Below are 26028 nucleotides of genomic sequence, written 5' to 3' on the forward strand. Positions count from 1 at the left end.
GGTGGCAAATGTGGTGTAGGCCAGGTTGTGGTGGCAGGTGGTGAGGGTGTGGAGCCAGGTTGTGGTGGGGGTAGGTGTGTGGGCCAGGTGTGGTGGCAAGTGTGACGGTGTGGGCCAGGTGTGGTGGCAGGTGAGTGGGGTGTAGGCCAGGTGTGTGGTGGGGTGGTGAAGGTGTGGGCCAGGTGTGGTGTGGTGTGTGGTGTGGGCCAGGTGTGGTGTGGCAGGTGGTGGGGGTGTGGGCCAGGTGTGGTGTGGCGAAATGTGACGGTGTGGGCCAGGTGTGGTGTGGCAGGTGGTGAGGGTGTGGGCCAGGTGTGGTGGCAGGAATGGCGGTGTGGGCCAGGTGGTGGCAGGAGTCGTGGGGTGTGGGCCAGGTGTGGTGGCAGGTGGTGAGGTGTGGGCCATGTGTGGTGGCAGGTGAGTGAGGGCGTGGGCCAGGTGTGGTGGCAAGTGTGGCTGTGTGGGCCAGGTGTGGTGGCAGGTGAGTGAGGGGTGTGGGCCAGGTGTGGTGGCAGGTGGTGAGGTGTGGAGCCAGGTGTGTGGTGGCAGGTGGTGGGGGTGTGGGCCAGGTGTGGTGGGAAGTGGAGCTGTGTGGGCCAGGTGTGGTGGCAGGTGGTGGTGGGGTGAGCGGCCAGGTGGCAGGTCTCGAGGTATGGGCCAGGTGTGTGGTGGCAGGTCGCGAGGGTATGGGCCAGGTGTGGTGGCAAATAACGGCGTTATGGACAAGTCTTGTGGCAGGTAATGACGTTGTGGGACAGGTGTGGTGGCAGGAATGGCGTTATGGGACAGGTATGGTGGCAGGTAATAGCGGTGTGGGGCAGGTGTGGGGGAGGAGTAATGACGGTGTGGGACAGTGTGGGTGGCAGATAATGGCGGTGTGGGACATGTATAGTGGCAGGTGTGTTGGTGTGGGGCAGGTGTGGTGGCAGTGTGGAAGCTAATGACAGTGTGGGCAGGTGTAGTGGCAGGTAATGGCAGTGTGGGCAGATGTGGTGGTAGGTAATGGCATTGTAGGCCAGGTGTGGGTACCGTCTCAGGAGGGGTATGGGTCACGTGCACATACCCCAGCGCCCAAGAAACCAATACAGCTAATGGATAAACCCAAAAATATCTCGATAAAATACATTTTCTTTAGAATAAACCCGAGTTATTATAGCCCTACATATAATTTAGAATCATTGTGAATTCTAATCTTTGATTGGTGTTATAACTACATTTAGCTTCAGAGGTCATTCTCGCCAGTCATAAATGGATAACGACATCTGAACCTGTTTGTTTTGTTTTAAGTTTCTTTTGAATATCAATAAATACGCATTTTATTTATCTGAAGATTATTGTTTCTTTTATATAGAAGCTGTTTGGTGGCTATTGTGATAACGAAAACGTTATCATAATATGTGTGTTCCCTTAAATCAACACTGACATTGGTATTACATCTTAAAATAAGAGATTTTCACTGATATAATTTCTCTTTAACATATATATTACAAGTCCTACTTAAAATGAGCGACAGGAAAAGTACAAGTGATGTACAGAACAAATTACTGAATGATGTAAAGGAACAAGTACAGGGTGTTGTACAGGAACATGTACAGAGTGAAGTACAGGAATAAGTACAGAGTGGTGAAGTTCCAAGAGAGAATTATGTACAGTACATGAACAAGTACAGAGTGATGTACACATAATGGTGGGAGGAAGCTGAACACCACTACACGACACTCACCTTTAAGCCACAAATTACCAGCAACTAATGAAAGAATTTTTGTGCCGATATCCTGTGATTTTCCTCTAGTTCTCCAAGATCAATGGTCCATTTTTTCCCCCGAGGCTGAGAGGTGGTGGTAGTGGTTAGTGGTGATTATGGTGGTGGTGGGGGGGGTATTTCTGATGGTGGTAGTGGTGGTGATAATGGTGGTAGTGGTGATAGTGGTGGTGGTAGTGATAGTGGTGGTGGTAGTTAGTGGTGGTGGTGGTGGTTAGTGGTGGTGGTGGTGGTTAGTGGTGGTGGTGGTGGTATAGTGGTGGTGGTAGTTAGTGGTGGTGGTTGTGAAGGGGTTAGTGGTGGTGGTACTGGTGGTAGTTATGGTGGTAGTAGGAGTGGTGGTGGTTATGGTTGGTGGTGGGAGGTTGGTGGTGGTTGCTGGTGGTGGTGTGGTGGTGGTGGTGGTGATGGTGGTGGTGATGGTGATGGTTATGGTCGTGGTGTTGGTGGCAGTGGTGAAGGTGGAAGTGATGATGGTGGTGGGGGTGGTACTTGTGGTGGTGTGTGTCGTGGTGGTGGTTGGAGTAGTGGCGGTGGTGAGGTGGTAGTTATGGTGGTGGTAGTGGCGGTAGTTATGGTCGTGGTGGTGATTGTGTTGGTGGTGGTGGTGGTGGTAGTGGTAGTAGTAGTGTTTGTGGTGGTGGTGGCGGTTATTGGCTGGTGTTGGTGGTAGTGGTGTTAGTGTTGGTGGTAGTAGTGGGTGGTGGTAGTGTTGTTAGTGTTGGTGAATGTGAGTGGTGGTGGTGGTGGTGGTAGTGGTGGTGACGGTGGTGGTGGTGTGAGCAGTGGTAGTGGTGTGGTAGTTATTGGCTGCTGGAGGTGATGGCAGTAGTGTTGGTGGTAGTGGTGTGGTGGTTGTTGGCTGCTGGTGGTGGTGATGGTTATTGGCTGGTGGTGGTGGATGAGTATTGGCTGGTGGTGATGGTTATTGGCTGGTGTTGATGATTATGGCTGCTGGTGGTGGTGATGGTTGTGGGTGGTGGTGGTGATGATAGTTATTGGCTGGTGGTGGTGATGATGGTTATTGGCTGGTGGTGGTGATGATTATTGGCTGGTGGTGGTGGTGATGAGCATTGGCTGGTGGTGGTGGTGATGAGTATTGGCTGGTGGTGGTGATGATAGTTATTGGCTGGTGGTGGTGATGATAGTTATTGGTTGGTGGTGGGGTGATGATTATTGGCTGGTGGTGGTGGTGATGAGTATTGGCTGGTGGTGGTGATGACAGTTATTGGCTGGTGGTGGTGATGATAGTTATTGGCTGGTGGTGATGAGTATTGACTGGTGGTGGTGATGAGTATTGGCTGGTGGTGGTGATGATGGTTATTGGCTGGTGGTGGTGATGATAGTTATTGGCTGTTAGTGGTGGTGATGGTTATTGGCTGGTGGTGATGGTGATGGTTATTTACTGGTTGTGGTGATGGTTATTGGCTGGTTGTGGTGGTGATGAGTGTTGGCTGGTGGTGATGAGTATTGGCTGATGGTGATGGTTATTTACTGGTTGTGGTGATGGTTATTGGCTGGTTGTGGTGGTGATGAGTGCTGGCTGGTGGTGATGAGTATTGGCTGGTGGTGTTATTCCTCCTTGAAGGTAAAGAAACAATAACCAGGTATCGGAAAATTTCACACATATGGAGTTGCTCACTGGGAAGGTGTAGTTGTTTTGTGGTTGGTTGAGAACATGTTTTCACTCATTTGCAGCATTTGTTTATATAGTTGACCCGCAAACAGAAAATAAACATCGCAACCCATATTTATAATGCATAAGTAATTATTTATTTATAACTGTTAGAGTGAACATAATTATCCTCTTCTACACCGTTTATTGTTTAATTCTCGGCATCATAATTTTAATCTTCACAACATGTCAAAACACACAGTAGGAACATTTCTGACGACTACATCTACTGTATGTTCCTAGCACCGAATTATGGGTCTATCGTAAATACGTCTGAGTTCATAAAAATTTTGAAAACAAAGATGCATTATATTTCATTCTAATATATGTGAGTTCTTGAACATATAAAAAAAAAAGATTTTGATGCCAAAATAGTCCAAATACAATTCTATTAGTTAATGCACACGGGGAACCGCTATAGAAGCCTGAATCAGCCTGTCTCAAACTGTCTAATGCGGCCCCTACACAGTCAATATTATTGCGCAAAAACCTATATTGCGCAATAATATTGATAGTTTAGGGTAAGTATTGAAGAATAACGCAATATATTGAAGGAATCAAAATCGGTTTGATTTTTATTGCGCAATACGTGCACTATTGAATCATCGTGTGAGAGTATGGCAAGTGCTACTTGTGAACAGGGCTGTGCCCTTCTGGGGGTCGAGTTAGAGAGGGCCAAGGAAGAAATCTTGAAATTAAAGGAAGTGATAGCGAGGATGGAAGGTTGTGAGGAGAGGAACGACCAAACTGGTGGCGAAAAAACACACCAAGGATACGACAACAACAGCTAAGTGTACCAACTCTTTCATTCCCTTGATAGACGAATTGGACGTTAGCATAGTCAGGGACAGGGCTGACAAGGAAGGTACGAAAACCTTAATTGTTGGCGATTCCCAGGTACGGTACCTGGATACAGCTTTTAGTGGTAAAAATAAAAATAGGATAAGGGTTGCTTGACAGGAGCTGGGGTAGGAGATATAGTTGACAGGGTGGACAATATCTTGTCTGGTAATGGGAACAAACCCATCATCTGCCTTAGTGAAGGAAGCAATCATATTGGCCGGTGTAGGAGTGAGGAGCTCCTTGATAAGTTCAAGACAGCTATCGAACGTATTAGGGTGAAGGGAGGATTCCCTCTCATATGTCCTGCCTAGAAGGAGAGTTGGCAATGAATGGTTGTCAAGGGCAGTTGGTGTCAACGGCCGTCTTGACAGTTATTGAAAGTCAATATCAGTCCCATTCGTTGACTACTGGGACAAATTTTACGGCAGTAGGGACCCTTATGCTTGGGATGGGGTACATCTGTCAAGGGCTGGGGTGACAACCTTGGCTAGCTCTCTCCAGAGGGCAGTTCAAAAGTTGTCGAAGTCCTTAAACGGCTAGGGGAACATATGAGCACGGTGGTGGAGGAGACAGCAGTGGGAGCAGGTAAACAAAGTGAAAGGTTACAGAGAAATAGTGCTAGGGATGATGACAAAACAAAATTGGGCAGGGAGTTAAAACCAAAACACGTCAAAGAGAGGACTCAGAATACGACTAACTTAAATGTTTACTACGCAAACAGTAGGAATATGAGAAGCAAAATGGATGAAAGCAGGGAGTTATGGATGAAATCAGGGCGTTGGTATGTGCCGAAAAAATCTATATAATAGCATTCACCGAAACATGGATACAGCTAGACTCACGTGAGTTACCTGTCGAATACCAAATTGCAGATCACAAATTATTCCATACCGATAGGCAGATTAGGAAAGGAGACGGAGTAGCAATCTATGTTAGGGATAATCTGAAGTGTGAAATAAATAAAGAAATAAAAACTGAGCGGATTACAGAAACAATTTGGATAGAATTAATCGATGGAAGGGAAAAATTAATCATAGGAGTATAATATATAGACCTAATCTTGATAGTTAATGAGCGACTTATTTGGGATGAAATGCGCAGGGCTTCCATACATAGCAAAGTCTGTGTAGTAGGCGACTTTAACTTTAGCCAAATAGATTGGATTGACCTTACTGGTAACTCAGAATCAGAGGATTTTCTTGAAACAATCCAGGATTGTTTCCGAAGTCAACATATAACCCAACCCACCCAGGGTAATTGTAAGGGCGGAAACTATCTTCCTGCTCGTTACCGCTGCTTACTCGCTTGTTTGCTGCTACCTGTGTCACCGGCAGATTCACCCCAGCCGCCATACAGTCACTATCTAGCTACCCAGCTGTTCGTCAAATTCTGGCTGTGATCTCATCATAGGTCCTGGACTCGTGGGCTGTTTTCCCAGACCTTCACCTATCGACTGCCAATTCTCTGGTCATCTACCACCACCGCATACCATGACCGTCAGTTCATCTCCTCCGCCTGTGCAATCGGCTGCTGTCGCTCGAGTGTGGAGTTGAATGGACGCTTCCCTACCCTGAGTGTGGATCACCGTGTTCCAGAACCTTCCCCCAGGGCCACTGCCGTAGGAAATATCTGTTCATTGTTTGATTCTTTTGCTGTTGATTCCTTTAATTGCTGACTCCCTTTTATTGTTTGATTCTATCATATGTCGACCCCTAGTAATTGTTTGATTCCATTAATAGTTTCACTCCATTAACTGTTGACTGCATAAATTGTTTGACTCCTGTAATTGTTACTTGATGTTTGTTGAGTGGTGTCAGAGTTTTGTGTTATATTTTTATAGTAAAGAGATGTCAATCTCAAACGGTTGTTTGTTATTCCTCAGAAAATCATGGTCCTTGACATTCCTTTATTAAGATCCTGATTAGTCTGGTAAGGGATTTCTATCCCTTAAGTCCCAGGCCTTTACAATAATAATAAACTCGATTTAATTCTGTCAAACAGATAAATCTTCATTAGTAATGTCGAGGTAGGGAACGAACTTGCTAACAGCGATCACAAAGAAATAAGATTCCAATTAGAATTTAAGGGCAGCCGCAAGGAAAATTCCACTTAAGTCCCAGATTTTAGAAGGGTAAACTTTGATAGTTTGAACAGGCAGCTGAGAGAAGGGGTATCACGCTTGGGAGTGAATTACATGACCTCACATGAGGTGACCTCACACAATGTACCCACAGAGGGCGACCTCACCTTACCTGGAGACCTGACGGTTGAGGATGACCTGATCACGAGATCTGAGGTTGACGAGTTCCACAACTCAATCCATTCCAGCAGGTTGTTCGTTAACCGAAAAGTTCGTTAACCGAAACATTGTTTCAATGGGTTTTTGGGTAATTGGTTTCAGCTCACCGAAAATTTCCTAAATTCAACAAAAATGGTAGAAAAGTTCACTTACTTTGAGGTGTGTATGTAGAAGGCTCCTGGAGGATGATGATGGGAATTAGAATGGGGGTGGAGGAGAAGGAAGAAGAGAAGGCATTGGGGTGGAAGTGAAGTCACCCCATGGCACCATTTCACCCATAAAATTTTAGTTCTCTTGGTGTATTTCAAGATTATTTTCTTTAAATCAACACTGCACTGCATTATATATTGTCAATATGTAAAATATATTTCAAAATGACCAATAATTTGCTTGGAAACACAGAAAAAAAGCGTTTAGTTGAAGAGAGTCTCAAGCAAGATGTTACCTCCACTGAAAACAGAGAGAGACTAACGCCTGTCTGGTGGGTTAACAGGCTGGATGGCACGCCAGAAACTAGTTTCTTTACCTTCAATTATGTTCAATAATTGTTAAAATGACTAAAAAAGTTAATATTAAACTTTTACAATTATTGAATAGTATAAACTTCTTGATATTTACTAAAATAGTAAGGAATTTAAGCCTTAGAACCGATTAATGTATTGGCGGACTGATACTAAAGCTGGTTGCCCGGCCAGTGCAAGCGAAAACGTGTTGAGGTCGGTTCGTAAGAAATTCGTTAACCGAATTTTTGTTCGTTAACCGAATTGAAGATTCTAATGGAAGGCAGTTCGTTAACCGAAATTTTGTTAACCGAGGCGTTCGTTAACCGAGGGATCACTTAATGCACAAAGGCAGAACATACCATACAGAAAACTCAAATCAAACAACAATGACCCTAAATGGATAAATAATTATTTAAAGAATATTATTGGACCAAGGAAGGCTATAGGTAGGAGAATAAATCGAGAGTGAAGTTTACCTCCGAGATTATTATTAGGTATTGGCCAGTAGGGTTGTGACCGAGATAAGAAAAGCAAAGAGGAATAATGAACTGAAGGTAGCAAGGGAGGCGAAGTCAGACCCCAAGGGGTTCTATCAAATGTATCAAACTAAAACACGAGAAAAGATTGGACTAATACAGTCAGATACTGGTGAGCAACCTGATAACGACGGAGAAATGAGCAATAATCTGAATAAATATTTTTCAGCAGTTTTAGCCACCAAAAATTTAAACATGATACATGATAAGCGAGATAGTAGTGACTAGTAACGAGGTTAGTAAGCAAATAGACAAACTTAAGCCTAATAAGTCACCAGGTCCCGATGAGATATTTGCCAGAGTATTAAAGGAATGTAAAGAAGAGCTTAGTATGCCCTTAGCAAAGTTGTTTAACATGTCCTTAAAAACGGGTGTAGTACCAGAATCCTGGAGGATAGCTAATGTAATACAGGTTGACAATCCCTTATCAGAAATCCTTGGGACCAGATGCATTTCGGTTTTTAGAATTTTTCGGTTTTCAGAATGGTTTTTTTTTTTTTGTTTTTTTTACAGGGATCAGCCCACCCGGGCACAGGACACTGACCCACATTGGGGCTAAAATATAATAATAATAATAATAATAATAATAATAATAATAATAATAATAATAATAATAATAATAATAATAATAATAATAATAATAATAATAATAATAATAATAATAATTCATAGGTCTACTGTAGGTCGTGTTTCTCACTTTTGATCTTTTTTTCATTCTTGTATTTCTTTATTATTATTATTATTATTATTTTATTATTACAGTATTATTGTTATTATTATTATTGTTATCATTCTTATTATATTTTTGTGTATTTTTTATTAAAAATTTTATTTACTATGAATAATTATTATTATTACTGTATTATCATTATTATAAATATTATTACTATTACATTTTCATCCCCCAGGCCCCGATGTGGGTCAGTGACCTGTGCCCGGGTGGGCTGTTACCCCCAAAAAAAAAAAAAAAAAAAAATTGCTCCACAAAAAAACTTTCGGTTTTCAGAGCTTTTCGGAATTTCGGATAAAGGGTTGTCAACCTGTACCAATTTTCAAGAAGGGCGATAGATCACTATCCTCTAACTACCGTCCAATCAGTCTAACATTAATTGTAGGCAAATTACTGGAAGCAATCATTTCAAACTCTATTTGAAATCACCTGGAGAAGCACAAGATGACCAATGATTCCCAACATGGCTTCACAAGCGTGCGTTCATGTCTAACTAATCTACTAACATTCATTTCATCTGTTTTCGAATCAGTGGCCGAGGGGCACAATTATGATGTGGTATATCTCGACTTTAGCAAAGCCTTCGTCGATATCTATATATTTGACGTATATACTAAATAATAATGGTCCAAGCACTGAGCCTTGGGGAACAAAACTATCGAACTCGAGTTTCGGAGAAGTCTTAAACCAAGGCCTACAGACTTCCTTAGTGACCGACGCCAAGCCGAACGCTTCCAAGGGGCTGTCTCCACCTCTTCAGTCACTCACCCATGGCGTCCGCCAAGGCAGCAAGATGGGACCACACTGGTTCCTCATGCTTATCAATGATGTCCCGGGAGAAATTCCTGCTCGTTGGAAATATGCCGACGACTCCAACTTTGGGATAAGTATGAGCAACTCGGCTCCCGACTACAGCGCCCTGTGGAATATATTTAAGTCTCTAAAATTGGGCCGCCAACAACCGTGTCACCATCAACCATACCACGACCAGGATTATGCACATTGTTACCGCCACAGTAGGATAAACTAGAAGAGAGAGAGAGAGAGGGATATAGAAAGGGAGACAGGAGAGAGACAGAGGGAGTGTTTACAACGAACTTTGCTGCGGTGTTAAATGTGAAACAGATGGCCCTCGCCTCGGGGCTGACTAACTCACTCCCTGTGGGGTCCAGAAGATAGTTTCTAGTCCAGTGAGCTAACAGGTCAGGGAACTAATAAGCCCTACATTACACCCGAAACACGTAAATTTTTATATGGTTTAACACCCTACTCTATTCAAATATATCATATGTAGTTGTTAATAGTGAAGGAACGTATGAGTGAATTAATTATCTCATATGTAACATATGTAATTTGTGCTCTGCAGGTTTTGACTGAATAAAGAACAATCGAGTCCTATGTGCAAGGGTCTCATTATCCCACAGTCGCTCATCGGGCGGTTACACACATCATCCTCTCCTATGACCTTGTCCCACCTCCCTCCATTACTTTGGGCCCCAGCACACCCCAGGTTGTGGACTCCACCAAGTTCCGTGGTGTCACTAGAGAGAAACTAAATTGGAATACACACCTCAATGCAATTGTCAAATCCTCCAGTTTTCGTCTCCTCCTCCGCCGTCTCTAGTCCCTTGGAGTTCCCGCGCCCGATGTCCTCGGTGCTTACTTAACCTTCAAACTTTTCAAGTTTACCTATGCTTCCCTGTCTGGTCTTCCACCCTAAATGCCACACAGCGGAAACTTTTAGAAAAGGTGCAGAAGAGGGCGTGCAAAATTATTCTCTCCCCCTCTTACTTCACAAACCACGAAGCGCTCAACACACTCACCCTCTCGGCTCTCTCTGATCATCACCATGACTTCATCTGCAAATTTGAGGAGAAGCTTCTGCACCACTTTCGACACCGTCTGCTGCTTCCACCGGAGATTTCTCGTCCGCGTACTGCCATTTGACACTACAACTGCATCCAGCCCATAAGAGCACATACTGAACGCTATAAGAGCAGCCCAATTCCAACCATTGTAAAAATTATCAACAACTCGTAGTTAACCAGTGTGTTCACTCCCTGCCAATCTTACTTTTGCACTGTTACTATAGAAATTCCCTGTTGTATGTTCTTCTCCCCCTCTTTATTATATATCAAATTTGTACCACTTATGTTACGCATATTATTTGTCAACCAAGTGACCCATTCCCTAATTATGCAAAGGTATATTTCCAGCCTTTTGGCTGCCATATTCTTGCAATAAACAGTTAATTATTATTATTATTAAATAGTATCTAATAAGTCCAAATGCATGCGGATCTCAATATACAAATAATACCTCATAAGTCAGGAGTCAACCCAGGACCTTCAAGTTAAACTAGACATTCTTGGTTGTACACACAGAGGTTGCTACTTCGATGCGCTTGTGAAATCTTACCTAGTTCATGAACTGGCATATGTGTGTGAATGAAAAAGTAAATAAAATTCACATAGGTAAAAATCACTTTAGTTTTACATTTAAAAGAAACGATGCACATTCGGAAAAGGTCGATCACGGAAACTACTATAAAAATAGGTTTTCTTAATATATTTTGTGGTGCTTCAAGCAAATCTAACCTTCAAATTTCCGTCGAAAATAAGCCGTTATGGAGATACGACCCCAGTTATCAACAATATTGGTTGCACAATGTGAGCAGGGCTTCGAAGTAGAGGGAAATTGTGGGATAAAAACACGAGAACAAAAATGACGAAACGAAACCTAACGAAACCTCCTAACCAGAGAAACCAGAAGGATCTAACCTAACTTTCTAGCCCCCCTGACCCCTGTTGTTTAAAAAACTTACCTTAATTAACAGATGCTAGAGGATAAAGTGATGTTATTTTGTGATTGTTGTATTCGGCTTGGAACGTGTTCAGAGCAAAATATTGTCGGTTATGTTCCTTCTTATTGCCGGTACGAAGCACCCAACTCTTGATATCCTTCCTCAACCGTTCTATATTTTGCGTATGAACGCCTGTAGCACTTCACAGTGGTTGGCAGAATACCACAAGCCTAAAAAATATCAATAGCAGGAGTTTTATTTTCAAATACACGATGAATGATTTGCCAAGCTGCGATAGAACACTAGTGCAGTCCAGTAGAGTCGCAGACTAGCTAATTGATATGAAACTCTGAGCCTGCACAGGAGTAATGAGGGTTAAAGAAAGAGTGGAAAGCGCGGCGCTCTTCAAGAGTAGCCCGTGCGAACTCTGATGGATTACCAAATACCCTTTATTAGTACGATTTTTACCCCCGTGTAAACCCCGCCATCTAGTGTGTGAGAAAGGTACGAAATTAGAAAACTTCTCTGGAGTAACTGCTTTAAAACTCGTGACCGCCTATACCCCCATAGTGCCTTCAGTATGCGACTTTTCATTTATTTTAATAATTACCTAGTTAATGTTATTAGAATATTGCCATTCATTATGTATTATACCGCATGGCATGCTAGAAATCAATCAAAACAGGCAATGCAATTTCACGTAAATGATTTACATTGTAGATATTGCAGTGTTACTTCATTCCACTGACTTGTTTACATGGTATATACTGTACTTGAGGGGCAACATTTCATATGGTTGTGTTTTCAGTTATCATTATTAATAGTGGCTCCTTTGTATTCACAATCATTCAATGTACATAAACTGAAAATCTTGTGTCCCCTTTAAACTGACAAATTAGTTTGCTTGCACTATAAAGCCATCCCCCAAAAAGTATGGGGGGAATACATTAAAATGGAATTTAAGTTAAAATACAGTAGTATACGAATATTTATTTTTATTACAAGAACTGTCAGCCAACAAAAGCACAACTATTTCTAAACACATTAAGTAAGCATTCAAGTGTTTCAGTTTTGGACGAGAGCTGCGTGGTTTGAATGAATCCTTGGTGAAGTGTTGGCTGCATAGAACAAAACCCCTGGTGAGTTTTGAGAGTGGCTTATTTAAACACAGTTGTGCAACCTGTAACCACTTTTCACATCTGCAAGGAGGGGAAGGTGTCATTAAAGAGAAATCTAATTAAACTATTGCAAGGGTTGTTCTTCGTTGTTATTTTATTGGATAAAATTGCATTTTCAACCACTCACCTCTTTGAACATGGACATTTTTCTTGTGAGTGTGTTTTTATGGGTATCAAACGATTTTGACCTTCATTGCTTTGTATAAATAGAGCGTTTGGTCCCAAATCATTACGTTATTAAAAACTATTTTTTAGTACTAAAATCGTGTTTACGTAAATAAATTATTTAATTTCCGACACTATTATGCATTTGCGACGAAAATGGTATAGAATAAAGGTTTCTTATAATAGCCTTTTAAGTGTTACACAATTGAAAAATTCTCGATTCGATGGTTGTGAAAAACTGCAATAATAGCATTCATCCTATTTTGGGTCAAGAATATGAAAGAGCACACACAAAAATGTATGCGATTAGGGGCAAACTCTCCAATAATACCAATTTCTGCCGTATATCATGATCCTACACCCTTCTAAATAAGCAAAACTAAACAAAACGTAACCTTGTCCTAATGGTATTGTAGGTATTCGTGGTATAATGTTGTCTAGCACTCAGGATGGATGGAAACTCTAAGGTGGTTTTCTTGTATAATATAAGTTATATGATAGACAGTCTGGTACTGGAGGTGCCGTGTGGTGAGGAGCTGCTCAGTAGAGACGTTCGGTGAGTAGAGTGTTGAAGGAGGTAGATGTGCAGGAGCTTCGTTAGAGAAGATGTTGCCTGTTGCTGGCCTCCTGGTTGAATGAATGCTGACAGCGTGGAGCTTGCTGGAGGAGGTGTTGCTTGTTCAGGAAGATGGGCAGAATGAATCTCAATGGAGAGACAGAGCTTATATACCCAGCAGCAGCCGCCAGTCCTCTATGAATCATGTTGGGAAAACCCAGAAAGTCGCCGGTGAATAGTTTCGTTGCTAGGCTACCGTACCATCTGGTGTCAGCTCTGGCTTGGTTGCTAGGATACGGCAGCGCGTGGGAATGCGATACGCAGTTGTAGGGGAGACGTCCACTACAGTATCAAGAGCAAGTAGTGAGGATAAGGAGTCAGTGACGATGAGACTGTCAGTGGCAGTGTCTTCAACAAGTTTCAGGGCTGTGAGTATGGCAAATAGTTCAGTTTGTAGAGTGGATGTCCAGTTACTAATTCTAGCTCCTTTCTCTATTACATTACCGTTAGGCTGAGTCAAAATGACAGCACTCCCAGCCCCCCCCCCCCCACACAGTGTTAAGAGAGCTGTCAGTGTAGATGGTGTGTGTGATGTTATGTTCAATCTGCAGTTTATGTATGTGGTCAAGAGGTCTCACTTTGGCAGTTTGTTGGAGATAAGGATTATGTGTGGTCAGTCGTTTAGGCGGGTTCGTGGGTGTTGTGATATCGAAGGGAATTGTCCGCCAGGGTGGCAGGAAGCGCTGCTGTGTCTCAGCTTTGTACAGATTGTCTAGTCCAAACATCCTCATATATTTAGTTGTAGTTGTATTTATTCTATCTTTGACACAGGGTATACCTAGTTTTTTCCTCATATTAGTAATTTAGTGCTCATCGGACAGCCTAAAATAATTCTAAGGGCTTTATTTTGCATTTTTTCGAGCTTGCCTTTCCCGTCACGAAGGATCAGGGCTGGTGCGTGGTATCTTTGTTTTTTTTTTTCACAAGAACTAAAAGAACAAAAAAAATCATAAAACAATGTTAGAACAAAAAAAAAACATGATTTCACATTCTCCTTTAAGTGTAAAAAAACGGTTAGCATGAAGATATAAAAAAAAAATTAAATTTCCCCAATAAGTATATCACAGTATATTGTATCTGACATTATAACAAAAAATAAGTTGAAATAATCTATTTGTTTCACAAGAAGTAAAAGAAAACAAAATAATGTTAGAAGATGAAAAAATATGATTCATATTCTCCATAAAGTGAAAAAAAACCAGTTAACAGAGCGATAGAAAACAATCAGTTTATTAATTATGACACTCTTGGTAAAATCTTCATAATTTAACTAAATTGCCCACAGACAGAGATGGAATTATGGCTGCACTCTTGTTTATACATTATCAATTATGACACTTACGGTAAAGTCTCCATAAATTAACTTAATTGCCTACAGACAGAGGTGGAATTATCGCTGTGCCCTTGACATATGCCACTGGTCAACAACTCTAATGCTTGCTCAAAATACATTATGTACAGATTGGGTTGATAATGTATTGTACATACTAGTGAAGGCCTTTAAGGTCTCCACTATAGCACCATTCAGTTCTAGTGTCTTTAGTGGCATTGATTCATTCCCCGTGTTCACCTGCTGTTGCTGGTGGTGGTACTGTTGAAAGTGGACCTCCTGTTGTTGATAAGCCAACTGATGATGGATCAGTTGATCCAAGTGTTCCTGCTGGTGCAGACGCTGGCACGATTGGTGGTGGTGACTGCCTTCTCCCTCGAAGAGGAACTTTTATCTCCACAACTCATAATTATGCTTCAATTTTGGCGCGTAGATCAACCTGGTTTGTTTACATTTATCTTGGATAAGGCGTATCAACCCTATCGAGTTGCGGCGTTCGAGTTACTATATACTGTAGTAACCCGATGTTCGGGATTGATATTCGAGCTTGACGAATCCATTTGACGGGTTACCAAACAGTAACCCGAAATTCGGGATTGCTCTTCGGACTTGCTGCCCCGAGTGTTTAAAAGAATGGCCTATAGTCATACACCGTGCACTCAAACATAGACACACGGAGTCATAAACACACATGCACTCATACACAGACACACACACACACACACACACACACACACACACACACACAGGCAGTGCCTGCTCACCTGCGGACAACAATACCATATCAAACAAAAATTCATATTTTTTGTTTCAGAACTGTTGAAACTTCAAAGTAAAAACATATAGATTTTACTCAAAATTAATTACAACTTCTTATTTCTGGCAACGTTTCTGCGTCTGAAGCCAACAATGTATACCACGATTATCTGATGAGATTTAAGATATGATACCAGAAACGTGGAATATTGCTACGTGGGATATTTGCAATAAAGATACAAGACAGTCAGTTATTGCCAGACTAATCAAGAATCAAGCCTACACTGGGAGCATTAAGGCGAGGACGGAACCCTGGTTGTCAGGAAGTGCTGGAGTTGGGTCTTCTTGACAACTAAGTGAATCAACTATGGCTGCACCACTTCTCCGCGCCCACACCTCACGTCACCAGTGTTAAGACATTGTTAGAGAGCTAGGTATTAAAGAGAAGGACGGACGGAGAAAAGGAACACAAGTACATTACCTCAAACAGAAAATGTCATATAAATTCTAGTATTCTAGTGGCCGAGTGAGCAGCCAATAGGTGTGTGTGTCAATAACTCACCAATAGATGCTCATCTTAGAAATTCTCATCTTGAATAAAAACAAAAGCATTAGGACTCAAAATCAAGCACTTTGATTACATATTTACCTTCAGGAGTCTGGTTAAAACAGGTTTATAGACAGCAGAAACGCCTGACTAAAAACGTTCTGACAAAAACACAATACGTTGGTAGTCATGGCTCTTCTGTACACCAGAATATGAATGTTATTTTCCAACGCTCGGCGATCACAACCACTGACTCCCTACACCGTCTTTACGGTCTTCCACACACACACACACACACACACACACACACACACACACCTATTGGCTGCTCACTCGGCCTCTAGAATTTATATGACTCGCGGAATTACTTGCTAAGGCGACATTTTAGCTTTCGTGACAATTCCTAACACTTCATCCCTCCCTGGTCTCACAGCTTGTCTTATAACTCACTTTAAGGTATGATTTATCTTTTTTTTTAATAAAGAATGATCATATATATTTTTCGAAACTGCTCAGAGATGTTATGAGAGATGAGGGGAAGGTGTTGAGATACCCAGAATTTATGAGGCCTCCGTGTCTTCTATGGCACAGCTGACTCAGATCATGGTGTAAATAAAGCTTTCTCATGTTATAATGAAGCTTGAGTTATCTCACAGGTCGTTTCAAACACTGGAGTTATCTTACCACTCGTTTCAAACTCCTGAGTTACCTTACCTCTCATTCTCAATATCTCAAACACCTTTAAAATAATTCCCAACACTCTTACGCCTATTACAACCATCCCAAACACCTGTGCTTCACTAAACATAAACTAACACCTGTGTCTTATGAACCTCTAAGCCGAACACGTCTGGGGCTGCCTACCCACCTCCACCTTCATTTTACACACCTGCTCTTCCCAACTCTCCATCGTTGCTGTCCACATCAAATCTTCCATCTCCATCCTCCACCTCCCTCTAGTATTTCCCTGTTTGTGATTATTCATTTACCTTTTAAAACCAGTAGATTATCGTTTCTTTGAACAAACACCAAGAATCATTCACTTTGTCACTGTAGACACGTCTTATTCACCAAGCTGACTCACTTCTCATAATACAAAGCTTTATTACTCAATTACCTGAAAGTCGACAGTCATTATGAAATTCTACACCAGCTGGATCGCTATTTACACTGACCAAAAAGGACATTTATAACGCCCAGAGAGAATTTCATTATTGTAATAAAGTTATGCTACACTTGTACACTTGGACCCATGGCTTCTATCTTGTTATGCGTGTATGTACATATGTTATGTTTCTTATCATTGGGTTTTGTTTTGTTTGGGGTTATAGTACAGTATAGTATTAGTAATTTTCATTGTTCCCTTCACTTACTAGAATATTCCTTGCTTCTCTTCCAGATGCCATACTACCCTTGGTCAGTTATATGAACAATAAAGACTAGAAAAAGGTCGACTCTAGTCTTCTTTCACCACAATTATATAATGCGTTTCTTATGATTTAAAAAATTCTAAATCATATATTCAGGCGGGGAGAGCAGCCCGGGTGAACAACTACCCCAGCTTTTCTGAATGCTTGAATGTTCTGACTGCAAGGGTCCATCAGTGAGAAATTTTTTTGTGATAAACTATATAACACAAACTAATTCCTTTCTTTTAGATTAATGACAGTGATGAATTACCAACGTATGATAATTGATAAACCTAATTCCAGAATACATTAACTTAAGTCAAAGATTTTTTTGTTAGGTTAGGTAAATCAGGAAGACAATACTGTTGACGATTCTCACTAATATTCACTAATTCGCTTTTAAAAGAGCTTTCTATTGCGTCTGGGCGGACCAGATGTCAACCAGGGTAAGATAAATTTGGTTACCTCCGTTGATGGAGCTGAAGAATTTTCTTTCACCATTGTATACAAGAATCATTCCTTCGTCTATCTACGGCTGCTTTAGCCCTCTGATGATCAACTCGTGTCTTTGTAATATTTATAATGTTTGCCACTGCAGGATCGTGACATCTATAATGAGCGCATGTTTATGAGTTTTCAAGTATTGGGAATAACTTAGTCATCTACAAGCAGATCACCTGAATAAGAGATAATTATCAAGATGAGATGCAAAGGAGAAAGCGCTCAATACCAATTAAGTGTTTGTATTAGCTTAGGATACGCGCTTGGATACCCTAGATGTGAGTCTTGTAGGCAATAACTGCCTATTAATGACAAGGGCAGTGTGAATACAACATTCTATATGCCAAGTCATAGGAACACAAGGAGAGAACGTGGCCAGTACTGCACACAACCGCCTTCACTTACTCAACTTGTAAAGTTAGGTACAGCTGGGTCGACTCAAAGTGCCCTGGGAACGAACCACCGACCCTGGGACTGGAAGCGAGCACTGTACCGATTCAACCGCCATGGTCCAATGCTTAGTAAAACATAATATTAACAACTACTTATTAACAGGGAAAACATAATTACATTTGTTAATATATATTTTGTATCTTTGGTTAAAATAAAGCTTTGATATAATGAAACAGTGAAATAATAAAACACTGAAATTTATACGGTAGTGAAATAGTAAAAGTTGTAAATTAGTAACGTAATAAAGTAGCAGAGTAGTAAAATATTAGAAAAATAAAGAAGTGAAACAATGAAACAGCAGATTGGTGAAACAGTAAAACAACGAAATACTTGGAAATGAAACAGTGAAGTAATCAAATAGTGAGGAATATAAGCAACGAAATAACGAGAGAAAATATAAAAAGTGGAGTAGAAAGTGAACTAATAGAAGCAGTGTGAGAGTGACGCCCGGAGTTTTAAACACCCTCTTCCGTTGAAGAGGGTCATCGTGTTTCAACCCGAGTTTAAAGAAAAATGAGTCCTGAAGGACACCTCAGTACAGTACTTGACGGGGTGGTGTGGCGCTAAAATTAGCTAATTCTAATTAAATTAATTTATAATATTGGAATTTGTTAGTTTTACCGCCACAAGTACTGTACTACGGTGTCCTTCAGGACTCATTTTTCTTTAAACTCGGGTTGAAACACGATGACCCTCTTCAACGGAAGAGGGTGTTTAAAATTCCAGGTGTAAATACGCGAAACTTTGAATCATTGAAGCAGTAATGTAGCAAAAGAGTGAATTATGAACCGCCGTGAAAGACTACTTGAGTGAAACGGTGAAACATTTGAACACTTGTGTCAAGAAAGTGCCACCGAGGAAGTTGTGAGTCTCCCTCTCCCCAGTCAACACCATAAAACTTTCATTTCTGTTTGCTCTTTAATCTTGTTTTTTTTTCTGTTTAAAATGAAATTATAGAAAAAAAAACTTCAGTCAGACTTTGCTGAGTGATGAACGTACAGTATTTTAGCGCCAGATTCCCGACATAAAATTTAATACAAAGCGAAAAGAAATTACTTTTACGAGAATAAGAAAGAGCTCTGTGAAAGCCGGGAGGCCTCGTCGTCATAGCAGTGTGCTTTCTTTCAATTATGACGTAATACAGGTGCCAGGCAGCTAGCCCCTGCTTACCTTACACTCAAGTGACAACACGACACTCTGTACCAGGAAAAGAACAATTGCTTTCTTCTTTATTATTTGCTTACTCGCTCTAAAATGTATTTTTACAATTTTGTGTTAGACAATATAACACACTGGAGACAACAGGAATCGAAGTGTTCATTTAGAAATTCATCGGACCACTCCGTAAAGATACTTCATGGAGTGAGTTATACATCGTCGGTTGTGTACATCATTTATTTTGTAATCTTACCTCAGTTTCTCTTTCATTTCCTTCTCAGTAAAAGTGAACGGGTAAGAAGGAAAACACTGAAATAGAATAAGTAAAGATTGTGCACGAGATTTTTATTATGGAGAATATCCGGATATAAAGGAAGTGAATTAGGAAGAAATAAATTAATCCAGTGAGGTAAATTAGCATTTCTTAATGGAAGTGGAATATTTTGATTTAATATTTAATAACCAGTAAGAGATGACTGAGTGGCATTGGGTGTCTGTTGCCTGTGTCTGCTGCCTGTATCTGCCGCCTGCATCTGCTTCCTGTGATTGCTGTCTGTGTCTACTATCTGTGTCTGATGTCTGCGTTTGCTTGTCTGTGTCTGCTGTATGTGTCTGCTGTATGTGTCTGCTGTATGTGTCTGTTGTCTGTGTCTGCTTCCTGTGCCTCCTGCCTGTGTCTGCTGTCTGTGTCTGCCGCCTATGTCTGCTTCCTGTGGTTGTCTGTATCTACTTCCTGAGTCTGCTTCTTGAATCCGCTTCCTGTGTCTGCTGCCCGTCTCTGCTTCCTGTGTCTGCTGCCTGTCTGTGCTGCCTGTGTCTGCCGCCTGTGTCTGCTGTCTGTGTCTGCTTCCTGTGTCTGCTGCCTGTGTCTGCTTCCTGTGTCTGTCTCTGAATCTGCTTCCTGTGACTGTTTCCTGTGTCTGTTTCATGTGCTTGCCGCCTGTGGCTGCTGCCTGTGTCTGCTGCCTGTATCTGCTGTCTGTGTTTGCTGCCTATGTCTGCTTCCTGTGGTTAATGCCTGTATCTACTTCCTGAGTCTGTTTCGAATCCGCTTCCTGTGTCTGCTTCATGTGTCTGCTTCCTGTGTCTGCTGCCTGTCTGTGCTGCCTGTGTCTGCCGCCTGTGTCTGCTTCCTGTGCCTGCTGTCTGTGTCTGCTTCCCTGTGCCTGCTGCCAATGTCAGCTTCCTGTGTCTGCTGCCTGTGTTTGCCGCCTGTGTCTGCTATCTATTTCTGCTTCCTGTGTCTACTTATGTGTCTGCTGTCTGTATCTACTTCCTGTGTCTGCCGCCTGTTCGCTGTCTGTGTCTGCCGCCTGTATCTGCTTCCTCTGTCTGCTGCCTGTGTCTGCTTCATGTGTCTACTTCACGCGTCTGCTGTCTGTGTCTCCTTCCTGTGTCTGCTTCATGTGCCTGTTGCCTGTGCCATCTGCCTGTGTCTGCCGCCTGTGTCTGCTTCCTCTGTCTGCTGCATGTGCCTGCTTCATGTGCCAGCTGCCTGTGTCTGCCGCCTGTGCCTGCTTCCTGTGTCTGCTGCCTGTGTCTGCCGCCTGTGTTTGATTCCCGTGTCTGCTGCCTGTGCCTGCCGCCTGTGACTCATTCCCGTGTCTGCTGCCTGTGTTTGTTGTCTGTGTCTGCTGCTCGTGTCTGCTCCATTTGTCTGCTACCTGTGTCTGCTGTCTGTGTCTGCTTCTTGTGTATGCTGTCTGTGTCTGCTGCCTGTGTGTGCTACCTGTGTGTGCTACCTGTGTGTGCTTCTTGTGTCTGCTTCTTGTGTCTGCTTCCTGTGTCTGCTGTCTGCGTCTGCTTCCTGTGTCTGCTGTCTGTGTCTGCTTCCTGTGTCTGCTGTGTCTGCTGTCTGTGTCTTTTGACTGCCGCCTGTGTCTGCTTCCTGTGTCTGCTGCCTGAGTCTATGTCCTGTGTCTGCTGCCTTTGTCATCTGCCTGTGTATGTCACTTGTGTCTGCTGCCTGTGTCTGCTACCTGTGTGTGCTTCTTGTGTCTGCTTCCTGTGTCTGTCGTCTGTGTCCGCTTCTTGTGTCTGCTTCCTGTGTCTGCTGTCTGTATCTGTTTCCTGTGTCTGCTGCCTGCGTCTGCTTCCTATGTTTGATGTCTGTGTTTGCTTCCTGCATCTGCTGTTTGTATCTGCTGCCAGTGTCTACTTCCTGTGTCTGCTGCCAGTGTCTACTTCCTGTGTCTGCTGCCAGTGTCTACTTCCTGTGTCTGCTCTCTGTGTCTACTTCCTGTGTCTATCTGTGTCTTTTGCCTGTGTCTGTGTCTGCTTCCTGTGTCTGCTTCCTGTGTCTGTTTTCTGTATCTTCTTCCTATAAGAACATAAGAACATAAGAAAATAAGGAGTCTGCAATAGGCGGGTTGACCTGTGCATGGCAGCTCCTGTCGAGAGTTACTACCACTCTCTATCATCCATGAATCTATCTAGCCTCCTTTTGAACTTTCCAGCGTTCCAACACTTACTACAAAGTTGCTAAGCTTGTTCCACTCGTCCACCACCATATTTGTGAACCAGTTCCTTCCTATCTCCCTCCTAAACCTAAACTTGTCCAACTTAAATCCGTTGCTCCGAGTCCTATCCTGCTCGAATATTATAAGAACTTTATCTATATCCCCTTTATTGATTCCTTTCACCCACTTAAATACTTCTGTCATATCTCCCCGCACTCATCGTCTTTCTAGGGAATGCAAGTTTAGTTTCTTTACCCTATCTTGATATGGAAGGTTTCTAAGTCCCGGAATCATTTTCGTCATTCTTCGCTGCACCGACTCCAGTGAATTGATATCCATTCTATAATAGGGGCACCAGAACTGAACCGCATAATCGAGGTGCGGCCTGACTAGCGCAAGATATAGTTGCAATAAGACCTCTGCACTATTATTACGTACACTTCTAGATATAAAACCCAATACTCTGTTTGCCTTATTTCGAACATTAACGCACTGTTTTCCAGGCCGTAGGTCCGGGCTTACAAGTACCCCTAAGTCTCTTTCACAAGTCGACTTCTCTAGGTTAATGTTGTTTAGGCTGTATACATTGACAGTATTTGTTCTTCCATCTGTGTCTATCTGTGTCTTTTGCCTATGTCTGTGCCTGCTTCCTGAGTCTGCTGTCTGTGTCTGCTGTCTGTGTCTGCCGCCTGTGACTGCTTCCTGTTTCTGCTACCTGTGCCTACCATGACAAAATATAAACAACAGTTTCATTATTCATATAGGACTAATGTTGATGCGTTCCAGCTGTATACAGGGTGTCTCAAAAATGTTTACACTCATTATCAAACAATACAGCCTTTATAGCAACCTGTATTCATTTTTTGAGACAACCTAGTTTTAAATTAACTTATCATCAAAATCATGATAATTAAACAAAATCACAAAACTAAATTTACAGATAAAGTTACATAAACACTTTTACTCGTATATCCGCGTATAAAATGTATCAAATCACATACTAAAGGTTTCAAAACTATATAAAAATGTATTAACCAAATACAAATTCATAAAATTACGTAGAAATACACAAAACTACATATAAAATCATATAACTACATAATACATAACATCACATACAGATTCATATAACAACATTGGAAAATATGTAAACAAAAAGTGACACTGACTCTCCCTTCACAATGTCTATCTTTACAGGCCGTGTCATTCTCAGCTCTCGTCGACTTCTGACCGTCACCGCTGTGCTTTACAGGGGCTCACTGGCCGATCCCTGTAAGCCAGTCAAGCCAGTAATGTTATCCTTGTGACCGGAATAAAGGTCAGAGGTCATCATTTGTGCCCTCACCTCACTGACCCCTTCAGCGGTAAGTATGCGGTATAGTTAGTTTGTGTTCATAGTTTGTCTGTAAGGCTGTAGTCTCTTGAGGTGCTTCTACAGACACACAGACACAATTGGAAATAATGAAGTGTGGAGCAGAAGTGGTCGTGTTGCATAAAATAATGTTAAACTAAGGGAAATCGAGACACATTTAATGATTTATATACTGTATGGTTGGATCCGGTAAAATAGATCAATCATATGATTTCGTACATTGTTTTAGAGAAAACCTAACCTAACATAACCTAACCTGCCGTGTTAGAGCCGTGGCCGTTGTAGCTTTAGCAAGTAATTGACATACAATTGTTGGGTGATCATCTGATTGGCCTTAAAACACAATGGTCTCGTGTGAGCTAGGGGTAACTTTTTTATTATTGTTATAACCCCATAAAAAGATCCCCTTCATTATCTTAGCACTACCAGACTGTACTTAGGTTAGGTTAGGTTAGGTTAGGTTAGGTTAGGTTAGGTTATACTTTGCATACACATTTTGCGTACACATCACTTCAAATTTACTATATAAATACGAATTAAGGTGAAATTATCCCTATAACACAATTATTCCCTAAAACGCCTGGGTGAGAGCACAACAGAGGTCTCTCTCTCAACACAAAGGATAAAACACCAGCTGGGCGGAGCGTAATACCTTCCACCGAATAAATTGTAATGTTAATAGTAACAAGGTAATATAAGTGACAGGTGAGGCAGTTATTGTCTGTGTGTCATCTGCAGTCTATTTTTTATCATTAGTGAAGGAAAGTCTCTTGTCTCGCTCTCTCTATACCATCTGTGGGTAAGACAGTCCCTTGTCTGTTATCATCGGTGGTATGTGAGAATCATTTATCTATTCCCTATTTCCTCAGCGGGTGAGAATCACTATTTATCTTTCTATTGCCATGATCTTCCTATCTATTTACTATTGATGTCTGTCTGTTAGCACCAGTAGTTATGGCGTTCACCAAATTTATCATCCTGAGTGAGAGATTTCAGCTTATGTGTGTAATGACAGCACACTGTCAGTCCATATACAATTAAAAAGACTTAGTGTGGACCACTTAGCAACCCCTTCACTACAGGGACGCCACTTTTAGTATTTTATTTGGCTACCGAGCGCCAGACGATTTTATTCAGCTCAGATGGGGAACATCGTACACAAGGGGTTAAAGGACACTTCGATATTTCTTTAAATTACATTATGTTCCTTGACTGATATACAGAGCTTTACACCGTCACTCACAGCTCGCCTTGCATTATGCGCCTCAGTAATCCTCTCACTATTAATCTGGGATAAAGCAATTATTGCATTAATTTCGTTACAATTCGTTACTGATACCGAGTGTAACATAAAACTGTCCTATAACAAATTAAGTCAGGTTCAGAGGGGTATTAACTTCTTTACTCTTGAGTCTTGTTGTAACTTGTTGTACCAGGAAAAAAATACCAATATAAAATAACTGAAACAATTAATAAAAATAATATGTGGAAGAAAACTTTGACAGATACAACAACAACCACATAGATCCGAAGCAACACACACTGGTCTATACCACTCCTCTATGATATGATAACACAAGTGTCATCATATTTCGTGAAGAAGTGATCCCAGGGAGGGACACGCATAAGATGCCCTGGTATCACGGCCAAACGTCGTTCACCAACACACTCCGGGCCAGCGAGGCAGGAGGGACCACGAGTCTCACTCTGCCATCGATTAGTTGTAATCTTTCATAATTTAGGGGTGATATTATATACCATATTGACGATGAAGGTCGTGAGTCATACACTGTTACTCAGACTTCAGTGTCCACTTAATACTTCTAGACCCACCTTTATAATCGCAAATGTCTTTTCTTATCTATGACAATATAGAAGAGAAAAGGGCACTTCTGCATTCTCCAGTTTAATACAATTAAAAAATTTTTCTGCTCATTACACCTTCCTTCCTACATCACTTAAAAATTATGTGTGGATTACATTTCCGAAGCCGGATCATATACACTTTCTTTAAGCCAGAATATATACTTATTCCTTAAGCCGGAGGAAATAAACATACCGGTACCTTACGAGAGCAGTAACTAGCGTGTCTTTATATTAACTCGCCTCCTAAGGGCTTTACATGGTATTGGAATGACCCTTTGTGTTTGAGTCTGTCTGTGTGTTTCCGGACCATCGCCAATAATGTAATAAGGTGTATATATATATATATATATATATATATATATATATATATATATATATATATATATATATAGAGAGAGAGAGAGAGAGAGAGAGAGAGAGAGAGAGAGAGAGAGATTTGAGTGTGTGTGTGTGTGGAGAGAGAGAGAGAATTGCTGTGTTTAGTCTGATTATCTCAAGTCTTAATGGAACAATATATCGTTACGACTGTCATTTAAATCATAATTGATATCACGTCACCACCGGCCGCTACCGTACGATCATTTCTCTAGTGTTCACAGTCGCTTTTTACTTTACATATCCGTACTTGTTTTCATTCAATCAATCATTAAATATAAAAGAAAATTTATATTTTCAACCAACAATGAACAATTTAAAAAACATGAAGCCGGGCAGTTATTGATTTCATTGTACTGTATCCAGACACCTTGAAGAAAATTATAGGAAAATCTTCTCTTTGTATACTGTAAGTATATGGTCAACGAAATGATGATGTTACTTTTATGTCCGAGCATTTCTGCCCTTCAACAGCTAATGTCTCTTTTCTCATACACTTAAGTCACTAGATAACAACTTTGAATAATTTAGAGATGGTTGTCATTGTTGTTAGAATTCAGTCATGTGATATTTAAATCACAAAATACCAAGTTAACTCTAAAACAATATCCACTCTATTAGATGAACATAAACAGATTAAATTTTTTAAATACTTTTCAGTATTGTCAAGAAGAAAATATTATAAAAATATA

General features: G+C 41.4%; 1 protein-coding gene across 1 annotated transcript in view; it reads right to left on the reverse strand.

The window, feature by feature from the left end:
* Positions 1-12474, reverse strand: part of LOC121872805 (keratin-associated protein 16-1-like) — a 30660-nt gene extending 18186 nt beyond the window's left edge. The window contains exons 1-2 of the mRNA XM_042375862.1: positions 12457-12474; positions 9117-9267 (exon numbers count right to left, since the gene is read on the reverse strand). Coding sequence (XP_042231796.1) covers positions 9117-9267; positions 12457-12474 — 169 coding nt within the window. The remainder of the gene's footprint in view (positions 1-9116; positions 9268-12456) is intronic.
* Positions 12475-26028: the final 13554 nt, after the last annotated feature.

Source organism: Homarus americanus, unplaced genomic scaffold, assembly GCF_018991925.1.
Source record: "Homarus americanus isolate GMGI-L3 unplaced genomic scaffold, GMGI_Hamer_2.0 scaffold39155, whole genome shotgun sequence".
NCBI classification, from domain to species: domain Eukaryota; kingdom Metazoa; phylum Arthropoda; class Malacostraca; order Decapoda; family Nephropidae; genus Homarus; species Homarus americanus.